Source organism: Calypte anna, chromosome 3, assembly GCF_003957555.1.
Source record: "Calypte anna isolate BGI_N300 chromosome 3, bCalAnn1_v1.p, whole genome shotgun sequence".
Lineage (NCBI taxonomy): Eukaryota > Metazoa > Chordata > Aves > Apodiformes > Trochilidae > Calypte > Calypte anna.
Genome location: NC_044246.1, coordinates 44,732,929 through 44,756,367, shown reverse-complemented (window position 1 = coordinate 44,756,367; position 23,439 = coordinate 44,732,929). Strand labels below are relative to the sequence as shown.

The following is a 23,439-nucleotide window of genomic DNA, read 5'->3' as shown; positions in this document are numbered from 1 at the left end:
TCTTTTTTAACCAGCCAACAGGAATTATTTCTTCTGAGAAGCACGTGCACTGAAGAAATAAATCAGAACTAACCTACAAACCTGTGTGTGCAGCCTGTTTAGGTGATGTCCACTGGCAGCACTGCTAAGGCAGGCTCATTTGAGAGGCTGGCTGCATCCTCCTGAGCTGCCTTGCAGCTGCACTGATTTGCACCCACTGAATACCCTCCCCTCCCCATAGGTGGGCTCTGCAATTCTGCAGGAAGGTGCAACTATTGGAGAGAATCAGTCACTCTATTTCTTCTGAATCTTAAAAGACTACAGGAACTCTGAGACATCAGAACAAACTTACTTACTACGCCCAGGCCCATTTCCAGTAAGCATGGGTAACACAGTGTATAATAAGCCCTTCGGAAAGAGATTCAGCTCCAGTTTAAAAAAACATATTTTTTTTTTCTTTTTCTTTTTAGTTCTGGCCTGCTGCAGAGCTGCTCCAGAATCCCAAACTTCTGGTAAAAGAGCAAAAGCAGTATGGAAAGGCCTTGGTGGTATTTAGGCTGGAAAATGACAGGAATTAAATTCATCAATGCTATCCTTCAGCTTAAATCCTAATTTATTTTTTTTCCTTTCTCTTCTGGTGAGGAAACTTAATGTAGCCATAACTTCAACCACTTTATAATCCCTTCAGTGTTATTAATGGGCTAATAATAACTGATGTTATTATCCCTGAAATGCCTTTACAGTGCCACATGTCCTGGGTGACTCTGGGTGCCCGTGGGGTGCTCTGGTGCAGATGCTCTCCCAGCCTGTGCCAGGTGGGTCCCTGCTGTGTGATGCAGTATTGCTCATCTCAGACCTCAGGTAATTTCCCCCTCTCTGCATGTATATATTTACATGTATCTGTGTGTAAGTGTATACATATATATACATATATTTATATATGTACACGTTTGTCTGTCAGTTTTACTCTCTGCAGCTGTTCCTAGAAGCAGGACCAAGCAGAAGATGCCTCCCTCCCCACACAGAGCAGCACAAGCAGACAGATCCCTGGCCAGGGAGGGCTGAGTCACTGTCACTGCTGAGCGTGGGATTGGGGATTGCTCTTCCCAGGTTGGCAGTGCATAAATGCCATGACTCAGAGCTTCCTAAGGAATGGGGTACAGCACTGCAGAGCTTCCAAGTCCCCACCTTTATAGTCTCATCTGAAGGGCTCCAATTAGAAAGAAAAAGTGTGAATTACCTTTTTCAGACCATTTTGCAGTGCTTAAAATAGCTCCCATGCTTCCCCACCGCCCTCCCCCATCTCTCAGCTAATGAGACTGCAAGGAATAAACTGATGTGGAGGGTAATGCTACAACAGAGGGTGGCAATCCAGACCACCCAGCCAGCTCCTCTGCTTAGGACCCTACAGGACCATGCCTATGCTGTTGCTGGAGCTCCTCCATGGAGGCAGGGGATCTCAGGCTTTAGCTGGGTGAAAGCAGAGTGGATCTCTGCCTGCAGCTCCCTGCAAATACTGCTGTGTCCTGGCTGTGCAGCACGGGCATGTGATTTGGCTGCTGATTTGGCATATGCAGGTGTGGCCACCTGTAACCACAGCTCCAGCTCCCAGGCTTGATATTAAGGATCATCAAAATTTTTGTGATGGGAAAATGATGCCAGTTTCCTTTACTACAGCACCTTAAGCTACAAAAGGTAAAGACATTACATTGTTTCACATGCTAAAGGAGTTTGTTATTTAATGACTTCACCTTGGAGAAATATTTTAAAAGAAGGTACAATGTAGCACTCCAAGGCAAACATAATTGCTGCTATTTAGCGTATCTGCATAAATGCATTTGAACTGAAGTGTTCTGACAGGGCCTGGTGGGGGTGGCAAAGGCCCCAGGGAAAAGGAGGACAGAAAAAGAAGGGATCCACTCTGGGTTGGCACCCTGCCCCACTGTACTCACCTCGGTGCCATAGGGCAGGCGGGAGATCACCTCTGGAGCCATCCAGTAGGGTGTCCCAACCAGCGACTTCCTCCTGGGGACCTCCTTGGACACTTGGGCACAGAACCCAAAGTCCGACAATTTTATCTGGAAAGCAAAGAAAAAGGAAAAGCTCCTCTTGAATAACAAGGCAAATTTTCTTCAAGACACATCCCCAGATACAGCTTGCGGGAAGACAGGGCTGGAGTGGCAGCGTTTGCCTGGGGTGGGAAAGCAGCACAATTTTAGAAGTCTGGCTGAGGATAGCAACACAGCCTGGGGAATACGTGGTTAACTAAAAACCAAGGCAAGGGAAAGAAGCTGGAGAGAGTGGAAATGGTGCTCATTCCTAAGATTGCCTGTGGTAGCTCATTGCCTCATCACCAGCAAAAGATGTGGAGGTGGTAAGTGTCTTATATTTTAAAAAGAGAAGGAAAGGAAAAATCCTAAAGTAGCAGTGTGTTATAGTGAATCTATTATTGCATATATATAAACCCCACATTTGTATTCTATGTATGTATACTGATATTCAGCAATACACATACTGTATTTGATACACATCACCCCTATTTTTTTGCATCAGGTATACAACCTGGGCTTTTGCCAGAAAACAGATGAAACAAGAGTTATTCACCCCTTTTTCTCCTACCACAGAGAGCATGATCTAACATTTGCAGAAAGCAATACCCCCTGCCAAGGTTCTTTCAAAACTGGGACCTCACACTGTGAACTGTCACTAAAGAAACTGTCTCCTTTATGCAGTAGGGGAGCTAATTTGGGGGAGGCAGGGAAGACTCTTCCAAAATGGTTGTAAGAGATAAAGGGACCTGCTCCCTTTGCTTGGGAACTCAGGAATTAAAGACGGCACACTGTCCTTGAGTAGCTGTGGCAGTGACCTGAAATAGAAATAATGGGATACACAAGCACTCCAGGAGAGCAGCTCTTGCTGTGTCATGTGCCTGCTCATACTTTCATGCCAGGTCTTTTCTTTTTTTTTCTTTTTTTTTTTTTTTTTTTTTTTTTTTTTTTTCAACAAAAATTATAGAAAATTATCGCTTCCCCTTCCCCGTTGCTGTACAACAGCCAAGGTGAAAACTCCAACCAAAACAAGCTGCTCTAAGCATTGCTGGCATCATCCTCTTCCAGAAACAGCTTGTTCCTTAAGGCTATTGTTTTGTTTGTTTGTTTGTTTGTTTGTTTTTCCCCCTCGAGTATTTATTTGGAAGCTAATGTAAGGGTTTCCCTGGACATTAGGCTAACCCCCAACACCCCTACGTCCAAGGCCATGTATCTGTACTTGGTGTCTGGGGATATGGAGTGAACCCAAATGGCCCCAGGAAAACTGAAGTAGGAAGTGTCATAGATCCTTGTGTTGTGTAGACCAGCTTTTATTATCAGCACTGATTTGTTTTCTTTTGGGTTCAGTATAGAATATACTGAACATACTATTTTTGAAACTGAGTATTATTTTTAACAGAATTACAAAATGATTGTTAGTATTTCTAAAACAAAGCCCATAATAGCCAAGTTCTCAATGCTAAATGTATTTTCCAGTTTACAGGCTGAAGAATGGAAGAAATAATGCGTATTTTGGAAGCAGAGCCCTATTTTCTTTTGTAGGAGCAGAAGAGGTTTTGCATATCTATTGCTCATTTGAGTATATAAAAGAAGACGATTTTCTAAAAAAAGATAATTGCACACAACACAACCATAAAGAAATCTGCAATGCAGATAAGAAGTACAGGAGTAATGAGTATAATGAAACACTGTATGCAGATCCCAAGAGCAGATCAGATGCTATTTCAGCAACATGGATTGAAAACACAACTGAAAAACTCCTACACACATGGTATTTTCTTTCCCTGAAAGGATTAACAGGAGCAGCCTGTGACTGCTGTGGGAAGAAGATCTGTCTCCCTTGATGATGTGGGAATCAAGTTATAAAGTCAAGCTTTTGCTTAGAGAATGAGGCCAGGCCTGAGAAGACAAGAGTTTTACCTTCTAGAGGAGATCTAGGTTTGGTTCTAGACCAACCAGGTGCTCTTGGGCTCAGTCCAACTTGCTACATCTTGCTTTGGTCAAGGGTGCATTGCTTTCTACTCAAATAATCACAATGGAGCCACAGATGGAGACCAAAATAGTGCCTAACTCAAGGAGAAATTAGGGTCTTCTATTTAAGAGTGATTTCCCTGCATGCAGCACAGATGTCCACTGCCAGCCAGGCTAGGCCAGGCCAGGCCTGTGTTTTTTTGATCCACCTCTCCAACCAGCTACTCCCAGGTCGCAGCCCTCGGTTTCACACATCTCTTTGTTGTTTTTTTTTTTTTAACTTAGTGTCACCTGGAACATGCAGAGTTACTTTCATGTCAGCCCCAAGAGACGGGTGGGGAAACACTGGGCACTCACCCTTCCGTCGCTGGTGAGAAGGATGGAGTCACTTTTGATGTCACGGTGGATGACTCCCTGGTTGTGCAGGTAGGACAGGGCTCTCAGGACAGACAGACAGACAGTGGCTATCTGCTCCTCATTCATCCTGAAACAGAAAGGTAGGAAAATGAGCTGAGCATTAATAAAGGCAGTGGGAAAGGGGAGCCAGAGTGAGGAGGCACAAGTCTCCCCTTGATGCCAGTGTACGGGCAGCCACGAGGTCTTTCAGGCAATGGCTCTGTGGGGAAACTCTCTAGTCCTATTTCTGTCAAAAAAAGGGAGATGAGGCATGAGGGACAACTGCAGTGAGGTCTGGGTAAATCTTTCTGCAGCACTAAAAAAAAGCTGAGTATGCTGTGTGACGTGGTGTATTACAGTGAGCCTGGTTCCCTTAGGGAAAATACAGAAATGCCTTATTTACAATAAACTTACTGATTGCCAAGGAGAATAAATCACTGCTGGGATTGAGGCAGGCACAGAATAAGTATGAGAAAAAACACTCAATTTTGCAGACAAAGCATCAGGCCCTGGGTGTAGCTCTTCAAGAGCGTTTCCTTTGCTTTTATGTCTTCTGTAGAAAACATTCAGGGTAGTGCAGCAGAAAAATAAACAGCAAGAGTCCTAACTTGTCAAGCTTGGTGATGGCTGGGATGGGTGACATACCCTGATCCCTGCCCCATTGCTGTATGTCCCCAGCATCTCTACTACACGAGAAGAAAAACTGCAGAGACTTCTGCTTTAACTTCTGTGCCTTTTGCAGTATTTTAGCAAAATCTTTGAGGGAAGGCCACGCAACGTACCAAAAGCAACCAAACGTAAGATTAAAGAAAGACGATTTTGCCTGAAAAAAACAGATGACAGTCTTCAAGAAGTGGTGTCCTGGGAACATCTATTTGCTATTGAACTCCTGTCCATCTAAGACAGAGCTTTTAATGTTTTTGGGAGTTAATAAATGACTTGCAATATTGTAATTTATTTCAGCACATCAGCTAAGGCAACACTAAAAAATAAAATACTTGTGTTACAACTCTGCTTTTGGTAAGATCTAAGAGTATCATTAAAATGTGAAAGACAACTTTTCTATTTTGCTATTTCTCGCTTTTCTTCTTGCTCACCTAAATAGTCCCCCACTGGAATGATGTGGGATTAAAAAAAAAAAAAAAATTATTTTTTTTAATTCAAGAAGAAGAAATTAAAGAAAAACTTCTTCTTCCCTATCTTATTTTACCCTGCTTATGAGGAAAAGATGAGATATAAAGAGGGCTGTAAAATCTAGCATCTCCACTCAGAAGAGCAGTTCCATCCACTCCACTTCTGTGCTGGAGAAAGGCTTTGTACAATATTAACTGAAACGTGAGAACAAGCTCTACTGTAAGCACAAATATTCTGATACAAAGATCCTTTTTCCCTATTGTCTTCGACTTGGTTTGCAGCTAACATTTCTGGCAGCATAGTTATGTAGCTTATGAGTAAGGACAGTAAACACCCTTATAACCTTTGCTATGACAGCAAAACCAACAACACAGACTGCCAAACAGGGAAAAGAAGCTGTTTTAGCTTTTTTTTTTTTTTTTCCATTTAAAGAATTAATGGATAAAAGTCATCTCACTGCTAAATAATCTTCTAAAGCACAGGCAAATCCCCATCTACCAGCAAGCCCTTTTAGATATTTCTTTTTCTTTCTATTTAAAAAAATCCATTATGTTGGTAAAGTGAGCATCTAAGTATGTGTGTGTATATATATAATATATACGTAGTCCATATGTAGGTGTATTTACATACACAGACCATATATAGCTATATACATCCATAAATAAAGATATTTTTCCATTAGTGCACATTGTATGCATGGGTTTTTATGTCTGTATGTATGGACTTTGTATGCATATAAAAAAAAAAAAGGTATATAGAGGCAGGAAGTACCCGGCCTTCCTCAGCTGAAGGTGAGGGATGGGTGGTGTGGTCTGAAAGGATCTGTGAAGGAAAACTGCAGCACCTCCCTTCTGCCTGGCTCAGGCTGTGGCACTCACACTGCTGGTCTCTGGCCCAGCACCCCCAACCCACCTTGTGTGGGTGACGATGTCGGTCAAAGCGCCGCCCTCCAGGAACTCCATCACAACCCAGAGCTCATCGCCAACCAGGTAACTGTTGTACATGTCAACCACGTTTTCATGATGGTAATCTCTCATGATGACAACCTGTGAGGAAGACAGAATTGCTTCAGGCGGTATCTGACACTTGTTTTCACCTTCTTTTTCACTCTGTTTTTCTCTTTGTGTTTAGTAAACGTTCTTCCACGAATCACGTCCTCCCTAATCCTTATGTCGAAGGACAAACCAACTCAACAAATTTACATAAAACTAACAGTCATTGTAAATGTGTTAAGAAAGAGGAAGAATCTTTGGTTGCTGAATTGTAAGTGGTAGATAATTGTGGGGGGTTTTCATTGCTTTTTTGTTCCCAGTTGCTTTCAGCACAACAGAGATTAATTTCCTTTTTGACCTGACCAAATGCTCAACCCATCAAAGGCATCTTCAGCGCGCATCAAATGGTACTTTGCACAAAATTTAAATAGAATTCTGGACACAGGGCATATTCCTAAAATGACTCAAATCCCACAGCCAGAAGGGGCTGTACAGAACTGGGACCACAGCAGCAGCAGCCCAGCTAAGGTGATGAACACGACCACATGGTAGTGAGGAACATCACAAAAGTGACCAGGAAATAAAGCAACAGCCAGATAAGGACATTATAGACAGAGGAATTTCAACACTGTTAAAAATAAATTTTCAGATGACACGAGTGACTGGAGCATGTCAGGGCAGCGGCTTGGTCCTGCACAGCATGTAAGGCCTGCTTCAAGATGTTGCCATTCAAGGGATGCTTGGTTAGAGCTACCACAACACAATTCAGTGCAGCCTCCTGGCATAGGCAAAAGAAAGCCAAATACTCAGCACAGTCAGGGACTGTGCAAATGAAAACTGTGTCAACCTTTTAAAAAAATAATATTTCAATTTAAAAATGTTATATTTTAAAAGGTTTTTAAGAAACTATTATGTCATGTGCTGGAGAAGATCTTTTCGCACTTAAAATACAGGGAAAAAATGCTAGAAGCAAAGGGTTTGTTCTCATGAGAGGCTTCCATGGGGAGCTGCAACATTTTTGGCATTGATCAGCATATTCACAAGTGATCATGAAAAGGGAGTAGAGAACATACACCACTAGCTTCTTTAAGGGAGTGAGGAGGAAAATGGAGCTTCTTTCTGAAGCACCAAACGGGTGAAAAAAATGGCAGACCAGCATTCCTAAATTGTAAAAAATGTACATGAGGAAAACAATCATCCATAAGCAGCTGTGGGCTCTGAAGTGGCTGCAGCCACTCAGGAAAGGAGATGTGGGCACCAGCACAGATGGTTTCATGAAAAAGGTACCATCAGCTCTTTGCTTGGCAACCATTAAGAAAGCAAAGGGACTGCTAATGGTTAGGAGAGGAAGGAGGGAGGAAACCAAAAAGCACATTTATTCCAGAATATGGTGTGCATGCTTCTTCAGGAGTCAGGCTAGTTTGGAACCTCCATCACAGAAGAATAAACTATACAAAAAAGGTCAGAAAAAGGGCTATGTCTATGCACTTGATAAGCTGCATGGACCAGCCAATAAGTTTCTTAGCTATTTATGCTGACTTTGCACTGTTACAAGTTTAAAGCCAGGAGGAGACACCTAGGTCATTTGAAACTGGACTGCTTATAAAGTATTTATACAACATAGATGTGTGTGGAACTCATCAGCTCTTTTAGAAAGACACTGATTTGGCTCTTGAGGTTGCCATTTGGCTCACATCTCCTGCTGAATCTACCACCTACAAAACCTGTCACACCACCCAAGACAACATACCTATGGACACAGGCTGAGAGAGTTGGTGTTCTTCATCCTGGAAAAGGCTCCAGGGAGACCTTAGAGCAGCTTTCCAGGACCTGAAGGGGTTACAGGAAAGCCAGGGAGCAACTTTTTATAAGGAGTGACAGGACAAGGGGTGATGCCCTTGAACTGGAAGTGCAGCCATGCAGGGGGACTGGAGCTAGATGCTCTTCAAGGTCCCTTCCAACTGAAACCTTTCTGTGATTCTATCTTACCTCATTGAAGAGCAGCTCCCTTCTCTGCTGTTTTCTGAGATCCATCTTCTTCACAGCGACTTGCTTTCCCGTGTGCTTCTCGGTAGCAATGCAGACAATCCCCGTGGAGCCCTCCCCAATCTTGATGAAGTTGTCCAAGTACTCTCGGGGGTCACCGGGGCTGACCACAAGCTGCAGGGCAGCTCTGAACTGTTCATGGGACACCCTGGAGGGCTGCTGGTCTGAGGAGGATCCCCAGCTGGGTGGAGGATAAGCACCTGACGTGATACTTGGGGAGCTGGGGTAGGAGGCGGTGGAAATATAAGGAGAGCTGGGCTGGAGAGATGGCTGGTGATAGTGGGATGCTTTGTGATAGACCAGTGGGTACTGGTAGCTGCTGCCTGAATAGCTGACTTTGCTCTGACTTTGAGGTAGCTTTACTGGGCCCCTGGGGTAGGTGTCTGATCCAGAGAGTGGTGGGCTCACAACCAGCTGGGCTCGATCATAATCCACCTGCAACACAAAAGCAGAGGAGTGAAGATGGGTGAACAGACTCATCTCTAGCTGGCTATCCAGCCCTCACCACTCAGTTCATTTTTGGTGTCCCTGAAGTTCCTCGGTGTGGTGCTGGCACAATGTGCTCCAGCAGGTACCTGCTCCCAATGTGACGCTGCTGCCCTGCATCTGAAAAGAGACTACTGAGTTCTGTGCTCTCATCAGCACTCAAATGAGGCCAGGAAAGACCACAATATCTTTTGTGCATCTCAGGTACATTTTTCTGTCCAAGTATCTGTAGATACAATAATCTTATTTCTTTAATGGAAGCATATGCTCCAAGAGGTACATTTGCTCCCTGGGCCATTTCCTTCTAGAATTCCTCCCTCCCACGACCAGCAGCCCTTTGGCAAACTCCAATTCATGTCTTTCCTTTCAAATACCAGTTCCTGGGATTTGACTCTCAGCCCTGAGTCCATCCTTATGCTTTTCACCAGCAATTCAAGAACGAGCCAACCTCTTCTTGTGGTGGTGGTACCCTGAAATCCCCGTCACATTCTGCAGTGCCCTGCTACCATCTGCTGTTTGAGAGACTGCACACCCGAGTATGACAAGGAGCATAATTCAATTTGCCATTTTTAAATAATTTCCCAGGGTGACGTGCTACATAACAACTGTTACAAACCCACTGATTTTCATCTGAAATCCAAGACAATCACAGAGAAAATTATGCTTATGGAAGGCCTTCTCCATTTGCAGGTTCCTTTCTGTCTCTTTATTTTCCAAGCTTTTTTAAGCTTCTTACACTGAAAGCAAATGAATATTTCTCATTTGCAAACATAAACTTGCTTCCATCCAAACTAAAAAAAAAAAAAATTAAAAAAATGAATAAAAAAAACTCATCCAAAATAAAACTGCATTTTTTTTCCCGCAGGAAAGAGCATTTCCACATTTACGATTCACCATATGTGACTCCTCATGATGTATAGAGCATCTCAGGGCAGGGGGGTGGTTTGACACAGGCTCATGATGTAGCACAATCACAAATGATTATGGCAATGAATTCATTTAATCAATCAATTTTGGTGGCAGTGCACAGGGGTGGACAGAGCAGCAAACTCTACACAGCTCAGGGTTGCTACTATTACCGCTGGCTGCCAGCCAGCAGTCCCTGATCCATGTTAGTTAAATGCACATTAATCTGAATTTGGCAGTGTAATCAAGGACCCAACTGAACTGTGAAATTGAATTCTGCGGTGGAACATCATTTGACCATTTTATGCTAAGACTGCAAAAAAAAAAAAAAAAAAAAAAAAAAAAAAAAAAAAAAAAAAAAAAAAAAATCTGCCGCAGCATCAATTTATCACCGTAGGCAGCTGCACGGCAAGGAGGAGCTTCTAGATGGAGTCGTGGGGAGAAAAGCCTCTGAGAGTAGTATTTTATCATTACTTTCCCACCTCATGCGTGAGCCAGACGTGCTCATCGTTACATTTGGTCTCACAGGGAAGAGGGAATGCCTCTCCAGAGAGGCTGCTCTGAGATTTCCCTGGGAAACGTGAGGCTCACACGCTGGCAGCCATCGGCCACACGGAGCATCCAGCGAGCACGTAGCTGTGTTGTACAACCATCTCCTAGGATGCTGCTTTTGCTTAAGCAAAACATTCACATGATTAAACCACAATTGCACTTACTCTGTCAGGCAGGGGATATCCATAAAACACAAGAGGGTCAGAGGCATGATGGATTTTGTGAAGGACATTACATCTGCCAAACTAATTAACATGGAAAAGTGCTCAGATGGTTTGGTGGAAGGAATGGAACTCAATCTAGCCCTGTCCTATATATCTGTGTACATAGGGACACATAAATTATTGCTTTGGCTGTAAATACGCTGGGGTTTTATTTGCTTTTTTTTTGTTTAGAAATTTTAACTGGAAAAATCCACGCTACTGAACTAATTGAGGTTTTGCCCATGCCTGGTATTTCTGAGCACATCCTAAGCTTAACATGTTCCCCAAAACAAATTCAATGGTGAAATTTTAAAATGAAAGTTCAGGGGGGCAGTATACTTGTTAAGGATTTTTGAAAGCTTTTTGAAGTTAGGATTGCAGTACAATATAAACCCATTCTGGTCTTGAATCCCATGACATCTTACAAAGATCTAGGAGCTAACATGAATAAACCACCTGCACCTCTCCTCTGAGGCTGTGTCCTGACTTGGGATTTTCCATCCCAGCAAGATCGAACCCGCTTTATGCTACTACTAATTCAATTTCTGCTACTGAATGCAATTACATCCTGAAAAGAAATTCTTTAAAGACTACAAAGGGAAGAAGAAACTGGCCCTGCTCTCATTTAGGATCAGGTCAAGGGAGCAGCCAGAGCTCTGACATGACATCCATCAGGGTGCGGCAGAGCGAGGCAATCCCCGCTGCCGCTGCCAGGCTTTGCTTCCCTGGCTCCCAGCATCCCCCATCCCTACCCCACCCCCATCACAGCTCTCCCTGTTGTTAAAAGGTGCTCATAACCTCCCGTTTCAGATCATTTAGACTCTGCTGTTGTGAGGCCCCACCTGGAGTATTGTCACCACTTCTGGAGTCCAGAGACTTTGGGAGTGAGTCCAGAGAAGGGCCACAAAAATGAGCAGAGGGCTGGAGAACTTCTGCTATGCAGACAGGGTGAGAGAGTTGGGGTTGTTCAGCCTGGAGAAGAGAAAGCTCCAGGGAGACTTTATAGTGTTCTTCCAGTGCCTGAAGCGGCTACAGGAAAGGTAGGGAGGGACTTTGTACAAGGGCACGTAGCAAGAGAATGAGGGGGGATGGTTTTAAACTAAAGGAGAGGATATTTAGGTTAGATACGAGGAAGAAATTTTTTGCTACAAGGGTGGTGAGACACTGGCACCCTGGGCTGTCCAGAGAAACTGGCTGTCACATCCCTAGAAGTGCTAAAGGCCTGGCTGGGTGTGGCTTGAAGCAATCAAGCAGTCTCTCACAGGAGGTGTCCCTGCCCATGAAGGGAGGTCAGAACTAGGTGATCAAGGTCTCTTCCAACCCAAACCATTTTGTTATTCTATGATTTCAGTTTCCACTTTGATGACTCTGATGCCCATTTGGCATCACAGGTGGTGGAAACACCTCCTTGTTGGTAAGGGCTATGTAGACTCCTGGAAAGGCGAGCTGCTGAACAAACAAGCCTTTCATCCCTGTCTGCTCCACAGTCAGAGTGTGGCAAGGATGGCAGTGGCAGCTCAGACCCTCCTCGAGGAGTAGCAATCCCCAGGTGAGACAGGCTCACCTTTCAGTAAGGGTGTAAGACATTTTAGAATCACAAGAATCAGAGTCATAGATGCAGGAAAATGTGCTGAGCCAGGTGAGACAGAAAAAAACAGGACAAATAGGACAAAACCTTTGCATAAGAAGCAGACTTGGTAGGATGGGTTTGATGTTGTGTACCAGTAGAGACATAATCTCCATGTTATGAAGGTAACAGAAGCTGCGACCCCACCACGTGTCAGAGGAGTTGGTCTGCAGGAACAGGAGAGCAGGTGAGTAACACACGTGGGAGAAACACATTTGAGCCTCCAGCTTGCTGCATCTCAATGGACTCATGCACAGCAATGGCCAAGCCCTGCACTGCAAGTCTTTGGATGTAATACCTCTGAAATCACTGATAATGAAACAGCACAGAGCTTTGTTCTATCTGACATCTATCACCAGCAATTAATACTGAAGTAAGTCTTCTCTTCACACTTACAAGCCAAAATGAACATCTTTATTAAACGCATTTCAAAGCCACGGATTTATGCCTGCAGACTTTTTCACCACTTCCTTTTTCTCCTATACTTCAAAAGCCAATCTCATTTGTAAAATATCTGATTCAAGACCTGATTCTCATTTAGTAAACCCATTTGATGAACCATTATCTTACTAATGCCTCCTTGAAAAGAAGACTCCTCAGCAATCATCCAAGACAAGAAACTTCTATTCAGTTCCAGGGGCTGGGGATGGGTTTGGGAACTGGAAACTGATGCATTTAACAGTGAATCATCAAGTTTCAATACACCAAGGCTCTAGGAGTGTTTTTGAGGCTCTGAGGAGAGGAACAGCTCACAATGAATCTTGCATGGAGGCATTTTTATTTTTTTTTAAACAAAAGTTGTTCCTGCATTTTAATGGGATAGTTTTCCAACTGTCTGGAGTGCTTTTGAGTTCTGTAAAACGTACTTGTCTTCTGCCCTACTGATTGGTGTAAAAATGGCAGCTGCTGGTGCAAGAGAGTCAGTGAATTACTAGATTTGTCCTCCTTTCTAAACTCTGATAAAATGATTGTTTTTTTAAATGAAGAAAATGGCAGCCTGCTCCAGGCTCCCCTCACAACTTCCAGAATCCATATTTAATGCTATGCTCCAGCGCACAGTTCACAACCCACACACATCCCTCCCACCAAAGCCCAAGCCACGGAAAGGCATGCAAAAAAGACCTGATAACTTTACTACTCTCCCCCACTAATTTATCCTCAATCTCCAAAGCCCAGCTTCGGGTTTTAATGCACTGTGGGATAAAAATGCATCACCTTCCCTTTACTGTGAGGCACTGGTTATAAATCTGCACCCCCAGAGGAGCAAAGCAGCCCAAACCTGAGCAAGCAAGACACAGGCTATCATGGAACTGCAGAGACCTGGGACAACTTCTAGGTCTGCAGCTGGACAGAACCATGTTCTCAGTTAAAAAAATGCACTGGTCACTGATCAGATAGATCATCATTGAACATCAGAGTGTATCTTAGCACCTAACAAGCTACTGGCCTCGGCACATTTGTTAAGTCACAGTAACCCAAGACTATTTCAGCCCTGGAAAAATGAGCTATCATTTTGGTGCCCGTTGCTAGGGAAACTTGGTAATGTTCATTGCAATCTACACTGAAGGAAAAATACCTCCTGTAGAATATTAGATATTTAGGCAGGCCATCACCGTAGCTATGTGATTAGACATGTAAAAAAAGCATTATTGTCTTAACTGAACAGTTACAGCAAACTATTGTAAGTAGGGTAGGACAACTTATATGGGTAATGTTCCTCAAGTGTCTTTAAAAAGGCAGAGCAAGTCACAGATTCGTGTAGTGCAGCTGCCTGTATATATGATGGCTGAAATGCTTTTTTTTCATCATAACCCCTTTTTAAAAAAAACTATATCTAAAATGTTTTGGGTGGAATAAATTGCTTCGATTTAATTTCACTGCTTACAAACAAAGTGGAGGAGGTAATCTGTGGCAAAAGGTTAATAAACCTTGTACTATAAATATAGCATAAGTACAACATAAATATTAAATCAAAGAGGATTCTGCCTTGTACGTTAACAATTCAAATGTGAAAGTACCTGACATACAAACCAGACCTGCTCCTGATCTTCCTCTGAGATCTGAGCAAGCATACAATCTCCTAACACTACAAAAATGACCTAAGAACTTGGGGTTATTGGGAATTTCAAGTAAAACCCCCATAAATCTGGGCAGCTCCAAACCTTCCTTTTAATGAGTATCTTAAACCCTCTGGTCCTTGAAATCCATTTTCAGACATCCAAGTAAAGCACATGGGTTTTCACACCTGCCGAGGGGCAGCCACACAGCCCCCAGGGACATTACTGACACTTTCAGTATCACATACCCCACCACAGCTCCTGGCCCTTCATTTTTTGTACGTGCTTAATTTCTCCTGCTCCCATTTTAGAGAGGTGGATCCCTTCCCTGGCAGTGGTTTCACCAGGGATGATGCCACGTTACCTTGGGGATGCCTGCTGCCGTTTCGGACAAGCGGGGGTAGGTGTAGGAGCTGTAGGAATGTCCTTGCTGGTGTGCTTTAAAAGCGCTTGCTCCATAGGGCATGGCCGGCTCCTGCAGACCAGAGCCTGACCTGGACCTCTGCCTCATTGCTGGCTGAGGGCTTGCTGGGTCCACATAGGATGACTTTGGCCTCTTGTCGTAGTCGTCCTTGCCCAGGCCATGTCCCCAGTCGCTGTCGCTATACTCCAGCCTCTCCCTGGGGCACTCGCTCTGCACGGATGCTCGGGACGAGGCATAAGGAAAGGGATCTCTATAGTCCAGGGAGGATCCACTGGGGATCCGCTGATACTCCAGCTTCAGGCCGCCGTATTCCAGGGGTCTGGGCTTTGTCTCTAGGTGCGGGTGATAATCTGGGAGGAACCTGGAGAGGTCTGGCTGCAGGGGTGTCACTTCTGAGTAATAGATGTCCCGGGAAGCCACCTTTATCATGTGCCCGTTCTGCTTGGCAGCATAGCTCCCTTTGTAGTACCTGTCTAACTCTTCCCCGTAGAGAGACTTATCTCGGTATTTTTCCACGACATAGTCTGCTGTAGTGTCTGACTCGCTGGAGTACTGGGAATATGTAATGTAACCATTTTCCTCCTGGCGCCTTGGCACGTGGTTTGCATTTCCTTGGTGGTGGGTGGGTGGACTTTCCTTCCGCAGGGAATTGGATCGCGTCACCGAGATATTGTCGAACTCTTCCAGCAGGCCGTTGATTGAAGTATCCTTTCGAGGCTTATTTCCTCTAACAATAGTCTGGGAATAAAAAATTGCTTTGGTTAAATACTGATTTTTGTTTCGTTTGTGACCAAGAAAACCACTGAAAAGAAAAAAACCGCTCTAATTCACCCAGAAGTGCTGGTATTGATGTGTTATGCTCTGCAGCCACGTACCTCAGAATAATCCATTGCTAGAAAAAAATCTCTCAATAAATACCTACAAAGTAACACGTAGAAATGCATAAACAAAGAGGAGTTGAATTCAGTGTATGTCACAAACTGAGATTTGGCATTACATTCCAAGGCACTCTTAAAAAGCCTTGTTTAAGACATGGGTGCTTGGAAGCCAACATGAGAGATATTTAAAACCACTACTTTATTTGTTATTGTTCACAGAAATCAGAGTGTTAGGGGTTGGAAGGGACCTCAACAAATCATCAAGTCCATCCCCCCTGCCAGAGCAGGACCACCTAATGTAGTGCAGTGTTCAGTTGTCCACATCAAGCCGAACTCGTGGGTTAAATCTGATTTACAGGATGGATAAGTGAAACAAAAATCATTCAGCAGTCACTTCTACGTGTTATTTTAACAAACTGCTGGAATGAAAAGCAGCATATAGTTCAGTAGGTACTGGGTTTGGTTGTTTTTTTACAAAATGGTATATTCCTGGGTAGCAGAGTTACTGGGGATCACCGTAGTTAACTTGAAAGACACTTGGAGAAGAGAGAAAAATACTTAACTAGGCCTCCTTCTTACAATACATCCAGCAAACCACTGTACACAAGCATGGGTTTGGGATGTCCCCACCACAGATGACATGTAGTGGCAGTGGAGGTGTCCCCTTTGTATTCCAATATTGTTAAATCTACAGATCTTCCAGACATGGATGATGAGTGCACAGGAACATCACAGAGATGAGCTTGCTCCCACTGACTACCCACAACCTCCTGCCCATCCCTACTCTTTTCTTTCTGCAGCACCCAAGTTCCTGGTAGGATGTGAGGTTAGCAGAGCTTGGTTACACTTCTCCTTCCAGAAAGACTGGCTATTTTTAGCTAGTACCATTTGAAGGCTGTAACATGTGGCTGCATCCATTTTTCAGCAGTTGACTCCCATGGAGCCCTGCTTCACATTTATAAACACCTCATATGCACAAGATGTAGAGATTAAGGGCCAGAGCCATAAATCAGCACAGCTCTACTGAAAACACATTTGCTTTGCTGATTTACTACATCTTAACATCTAGAGCTGTATCTTATTTCACTTGCTCAGTTTTAAAACAGAGTTTTCTTTGGTCATTCCCAAGGAGATGGCCCTCTGCAATCTGCAGCTTGCCTATGCTGCATGCTGACCATGGCATACCGATGCCAGTCATGGCATATCAGACACTGACCATGGCATATCGGTGCTGACAGTGCCGTAAGAGACACGAACCATGGCATATACCATGGTGTCCAGCCAGGCCACTTGGCCTTCCATTCATTGCAACACTGACAGAGAAGGCACAGTGAGGCTGCTCAATCCCTGCTTGAAAGCACTCAGGGGCTTGAACTTCACCAAAATATATATTTCACCATGAATAAAATCCCTTTTTCACAAAATTACCAGCAATGTGCATCTCTGTTATTCAGCAAAAGGCAGCTGAGAAAAGCCAGGCTACAGACAAGCAGTCCTGACCTCACACTGATCCCTCCTCTAATTTATGTCTGTAATTACTTGTCTAGTTCGCTATTTTGAAGCTGGTAGTGATACCAAAACAACAGGACAGCAAAAACAAGGGACAGCAAATAGATCACTCCTTTTGCTTCTGAAACCATTCAGTGAGAATGGAATTGGTTTCATTCTGCTACAGCCGCTTTGGCAGGATGACTGCATGATCATTCATATTTAATTACCATATAATAAAACCAGCAACATTTGACAATGAAACGCTTATAACTGCAAACAAGATTGAAATACCCAACCGTCACCCCGCTTCCCTGGCATAAATGCATGCCAAGGAGTAAAATGCCAATTTAATCCTCTCTGTGGGACTGGCCTTCACAAAGGAGAGGTTTCCTGGAGCAACCCTGCACAAAAGGACCTCTGAGCCAGAGGGACCCCTGGGAGCAACGGGGTCTCTTCGGTTACAGGAATGAGGAGGTTTCCCTCCGCTCCTCCAAGCAGATGCTCTCCGCAAGCAGGATTTTTAGACGCCTTCAGAAGGAAGATACAGAAAAATGCAGCTGAGGATTTATGCAATAGGGAATTCTACAGATGGGTATATGCTTCGCAGCCACCTTTTTGATTATGAGGATTTTTTTAAAAAGTACTCATCATAAAATGGTCCTGTAGGAAACCCTGATTTGCAAAAAAACACAAACCAAAACATTTGCCCATTCTGACGAAGCAGTCTTGGTTAGCAGTGGGACCTCAGTGCTGCCTCATCCTGACTGATGAAGTTAATGGGATTAAGAATTAAAACTCTTTTATTTTCTCCCAGCTCTTTGAGGATAACCACTGACAAACACCAACTTGCAGGGGAGACAGCTGTAATACAGGCTCCTCTCTAGGAGTAAACAGAGCCGGTGCAAGGGAAGGATAAAACTTACCTACCCCAAAGGCACATTTTCTACAGAATAGCCAGTGTTTTAGAACAATTAATAACAATTATTATCAATTATGATAATTACTTACTCATACAACCAATGATATTTCTATTTGCTTTGGCTTGTTTTTAGCTTTAGCACTACCCTTATCTAAAGGATATACATCTTGTGAGATGCCCCTCTGGCTAAATCAGACGGACTATACAAGATTGATTTTTTTCCCAAGGAAATATCCAGCATTGTTTCCATATAAGAAAGGAATTACATTTTGGTATATATTACATATGATATATATATTATATACCTACTTGTATAGACTTTTTTTCTAAATTTTTTAACCTCTTGTCCCCAAATTTTTAAACGTAAGGAATCTTAGAAGTTGCTGCAGGTAATGCAAGTAGTTAAAAGAAAAAGCAAAAGCAAAAGTAGATAATTAGAAGTTCAGCATTATTTGTGAAGGTTGACGAACTAAAGATTTATGAAGCTTTTCTTTCTGTCTATTTGGATCATATAATGGAAACCTGTACAACTCTCCCGCATGCAGGAAAAACAGAGATGGAGCCCTACTGCAGGTGCAGCTTTCACTGGGTTTACCACAGAAAGATGGGATTTGCTAGTTGATACCCCATGTTTATTAGAGTGCTTATTTTAGAGCATTGTGCAATTTAGGAGAGATCAATGTTATAAGAGATGAAGGAGTGCTGGTGAATTTTATGCTGCTGTCACCATCATACATTAAAATCGACGGGGCACAATCTCTGTGAATTAAAGCCCGGTCCTCTGAAGCTGTACTTCTCATTTCATTTCCATTGCTCTCTGGACAGGTTTGGCGTTTGCTCCGGAGCCCAGTGACAGTAGACATCCTTCATGGTGTTTCTGTAGCAGTCTGTCCTCCAGTGATAAGCTATAATGGATCTGTCTGTAAGAAATGCTGTCTTGTCTTGTTTCCAAAAGGAGATGAAAAACAGCTTCTACACTCAAATAGTGCATTAACCTTGACAATAATGAAGTGGGTAATTAACTTTTTTTGCCCTAATATGACCTTGCATTTATTGTCTTTAAAACTACTATACTTTACATGCTGGTTCAAATATATCATCCTTTGTCCTCCTGGAGTTGGGTTTTCAGAAGTCAATGAGGATTTAAAATTTCTGTGATGTGAAGGGTGAAAAAAAAAGTCTTTCAGGGAAACGTTGCCTTATAAACAGCCAAACTAAACTCTGATTTTGCTTCTAGCTTGCTTATCCTCTCATTTTTATTATACCTAAACTAGAAGCACAACCTATGCCTATCTGGAAATCACTTTTTTCTTAAGAAAAAGGTCATAAAGCACAGCTGGTCAAAGTCATATAAGTATAAGCAATGGAAGTGTTGGTAATTTATCTTCTCATGTTGCAAGATGTTCAAAGTATTTGAAGTGGTGTTCATCTTATTCCTTAGGGCAAGGCAATGTGAGCAGCACTATCCTGGGGAGAAAAACTGATCCTTGTCATCAGATCAGAAGGAAAACTCTGGCTTTCCCTAGAAGTAACCATTTCACAGCTGCAAACAAGGGTGCAAGAGGTGTCAAGGCTCTTCATTTGATCTGCTCTCACCAGAAGAAGAGGCTGTGAGATCTCAGACCAAGCACAGTCCTTAGAGGATCTCAAAATAGCTGGAGACCCTCAGAACTCCTGGAAATGGCCACAAGCATGCAGCAAAAAACTACTTTTTTTTCCAGCAGCCAAGGGCTACCATGAAGTGGGATCCCCTCCTTTATTTGTGAGGCCAAATTTAAAGTCTGAGCTGCCATGTTGAGGGACGACACAAAGACTAGGCTCAAAAAGGAAGATAGGAGCTGAGAGATAAAGACCTGCCCACAGTCTCTCACAGCTGACTTGACACAGATAAATAAATATACTTCCAGGGAGAAAAAGGAATGCAGCTGAAAGCCCATCAATCACAAAGCTCAGCTGGGATCCAGGACAGATGTTTTAAAATAAGCTGGCCCACTGTTTCACTTAAGAGTTTTCTTCCATTGAATGTTCGCTTGAGGATGAGTTCTAACCTCTCAGTCACCTTTCCAAACGATGGTGTTGGACCCATCCTTGCGACGCTGTTGCACTCCAGTGAATGCTTAATTAGACCTGAATGGGAAAGCTTCATGAGAAAAGACTTAAAAGCATTTCTGTACGTCCATCCCCTATTTTGCCCACCTGCATCATAGCAGGCTGTACTTGCCATACTATTGGCACAAGTGCTAAACCAATGCTCCTTTGCCATCTGCAGGAGATGAGATTGAGCATCAATCTTGGACATTACACAGAAGTCTGTGTTTAAAAGAAAGTGCACAAGTCCTATTTTTTTTGACAAAAGGGGTTTGGAGATAGGACTAAGGATTGGGTCTGTGCTGAAGTCACATTCCTCTCCTCTGCATTTCCTCTCGCCTAATGTAGGTGCAAGTGTCTTGGTGAACTCATTCATACATCACACTTCCCAAAAGTACCAGGGTTAGGAAGTTGGTGACTTGTCCTCTTGGTTCTGCCACAGTGGACCTAGCCTTGGGTGACTCGTCCACTCAGCTGTCAGACCCACTCCTCACTGGCAGCCACCCCAGGGCTCTCTCTCTTTGGGTGTCATCTGCTCCCACCACCAGTGCAGGGTCCTCTTCATAACTACATTTCTGCCACGTCTGTATGGCTGGACCACGAGGGAGGTAATTGGATGTATTTGCTGCTTTGAACTCTGAGACCTGGGTCATGCCAAAGCCTACCTTCTGGCTGTGGGACCACCCAACTTCATCCAGAGTTAGAATTGGAGGTGGTATGAATTGTGGGAGAGAAAGACAAGTCCTGCAATTGGGCAGCTGCTTCCTGACCTCAGCAGGCAATGCACACAAGCAAACAGACAGTCAGGCCAGCACCAGTGATAGACACCAACCAAACACCTCATTTCCCCCTGGTAATACAAAACATTAACCTAAATGGGAAGTTTAGGGTGCTGGAGTCATAGAGCATTACCCTGGGAACAAGCCTTTTGCTGCAAAAGCTCATCAGACACATGGTGAGAAATGGTGCTGGACAGGAAGAGATGTCATTTATCCCTCTACAACCTCCAGTAGTGTCCTATGGGATCTGCTCCAGTTTTGATCTACAGCCTGTCTACAAAATGGCTGCTACTATGAGTTACTCACAAGGAATATACAACAGGCAGGAACGTATGTCAGAACATTTCTTTCTGAAGCCTATAATTTAGAGCTTGGTTTACACCTAGAAGACTCAGAGTTTACAACAATTTCTGTTATGAATTCCTTCCTAATGTTATATATTCTCATTCTGTCAGTACTACTACAACTTCTACTACTACTACTACTAAATTAAAAGTTCCTGGTATCCCACAGATCCCATCTGGGGGAAGCAGTCCTGCAAATTCCACTGGTGTTTGATGCCTCAGCTGAGAGAAAAGAAGCAGGTTGCAGCTCCATGGACCAAACATGATCTTTACATCATAGAATCACCCAGCAAAAACAGAAAACGTGAGACTGTGTCACCTGCCCCTTATTGTGAACTATCTAAGCACACAAGCCATGATCCTGTTTGATTAATTCCTCTAATCTCTTTCTAGGAGATGCAGAAATTCCTGTTAGGGAGAGTTCTTAGAGAGGATCTTTCCTATGCACAGGAGAGATTAAATATAAATGAAAACCCTTGAAGGAAGACTCCAGGTAACACCACTTTGCCAGGGGAGAAGGTAACATCAGTTATGAAACACCTCCCTCAGAGGGGCTGATTTACCTGTGGGAAGTTCTCCACTGGAATTGTGATTCTAGTTTCCTTAATATGGGACTAGAGATGCTGATCCTGGGGAAGCATAACACTGGGCTATTTGACTGGGCTATTCTGTTACTGCAAGACTGTGCCCTTGTCTCTCTACTAAATTCAATGGAATAAAAAAGTGGTAACACTCACAGTTTCTTTTCTAGAAGAGGGACAGGTTCCAGAGATTCCTTCTCAGGCATCCACCTGGACAAAAATATCCCTTGCTTGCTACCTGACAAAAAACTGTGGTTGCTTCAGTCTGAGCTCTGCTGTATGAGTTGATGGGGCTTGTCCATAGAGGCTGGACTGAACAGGTCAGATGAGCCATCGTTCTTGGGTTCCTGCACACCAGCTACACAGAGACCCATGAAATAGACCCATCAAAGCTGCAGTTGTATTTCTGAGTGAACACTGTCATCACTGAATTTATTTTTTTTTTTTGCTTTTACACATCAGAGAGCTGAGCTGGGTAATATGCAGCCTTCAGATGCATGCATCCAATATTATCACATTATTTAACCTAATACTAGCAATAGCACAGGACAGGAGAGAAGCTGAGAAAAGCATTGGCACGGCCACGTATTAATTATTGAAAGATTTAGATGATGATGATGATGTAGAAAATGAAATTCACTCACCCTGAAAAACATAGATTACAATGGATCAAAGTAAATAAAGGCACAGCTAAAGGTTTGAGGGAAGTGCAATACCCTTAACAATTCTGCCAGCTGTTTAAAATTATTCAAAAGTAAAATGGTGGAAAACTATAAGAAAAGGCAAAGTAAAACGGCACTGTGTAATTTGTCACCTTTCACTGCAGTTTTTAGTTAGTTGCCATAACAACAAGAGTATCACAGTCACATCCACCAGTAATTCTACTGACAATTTAAAAGACAGTAACTTTAAGAAAACATTTACTTTCAATTCTCCATAAATATATACATTCTAGTAATTTTTCATTCTCTTTTTTTTTCTAATATAAAAAAATGGCTGTTTTATGTAATTTGAAATGCTATTAAAGAATATTAAATGTCCAAAATATTCCGTGTCTACTCAAAAAACATCAGGTACATTGAATTTTATACATAGTATATCCACACAGACCTCTCAAACACAAACCAAATGAGTGAAATGTGACTAAGAAGCTTTATTTTGAGGATGAGTTATACAAACATGTCACAGGGTGACGAACGGAGACATCTCAAAACCACAGTATTTCTGTTTCATAGGAATAAGGATTACTCAAAATTTTCTTTTATTCCAACACGGAATGAAAAAGTAAAATGTCCTAGAAGATGGAATTACTTAAAACCATTAACTGCAGAAACTTTAACTGTCCTCTTAATTCTGTTAAATTTTCCTAAGGCTGACATTGCACCTGGCTTCTGCATCAGGCAGCATGCTGGGGAAGTTATGGAGGACCCTGCAGCCATGGCACCGCAGAGCTTTCCAACAGGGCTGACTTAATAATCAGTTAATAATCACAGAGCAAAATTGGGGATATTGAAGACAAATGCCAGAAATCCTTCCCT

At 43.1% G+C, this 23,439-nt stretch overlaps 1 protein-coding gene across 1 annotated transcript in view; it reads right to left on the bottom strand.

Moving 5' to 3' along the window:
- PAK5 (p21 (RAC1) activated kinase 5) overlaps nt 1-23,439 on the bottom strand; it is a 41,498-nt gene that overhangs the window by 1,185 nt on the left and 16,874 nt on the right. The window contains exons 3-7 of the mRNA XM_030447264.1: nt 14,762-15,559; nt 8,510-9,001; nt 6,441-6,574; nt 4,356-4,482; nt 1,932-2,057 (exon numbers count right to left, since the gene is read on the bottom strand). Coding sequence (XP_030303124.1) covers nt 1,932-2,057; nt 4,356-4,482; nt 6,441-6,574; nt 8,510-9,001; nt 14,762-15,559 — 1,677 coding nt within the window. The remainder of the gene's footprint in view (nt 1-1,931; nt 2,058-4,355; nt 4,483-6,440; nt 6,575-8,509; nt 9,002-14,761; nt 15,560-23,439) is intronic.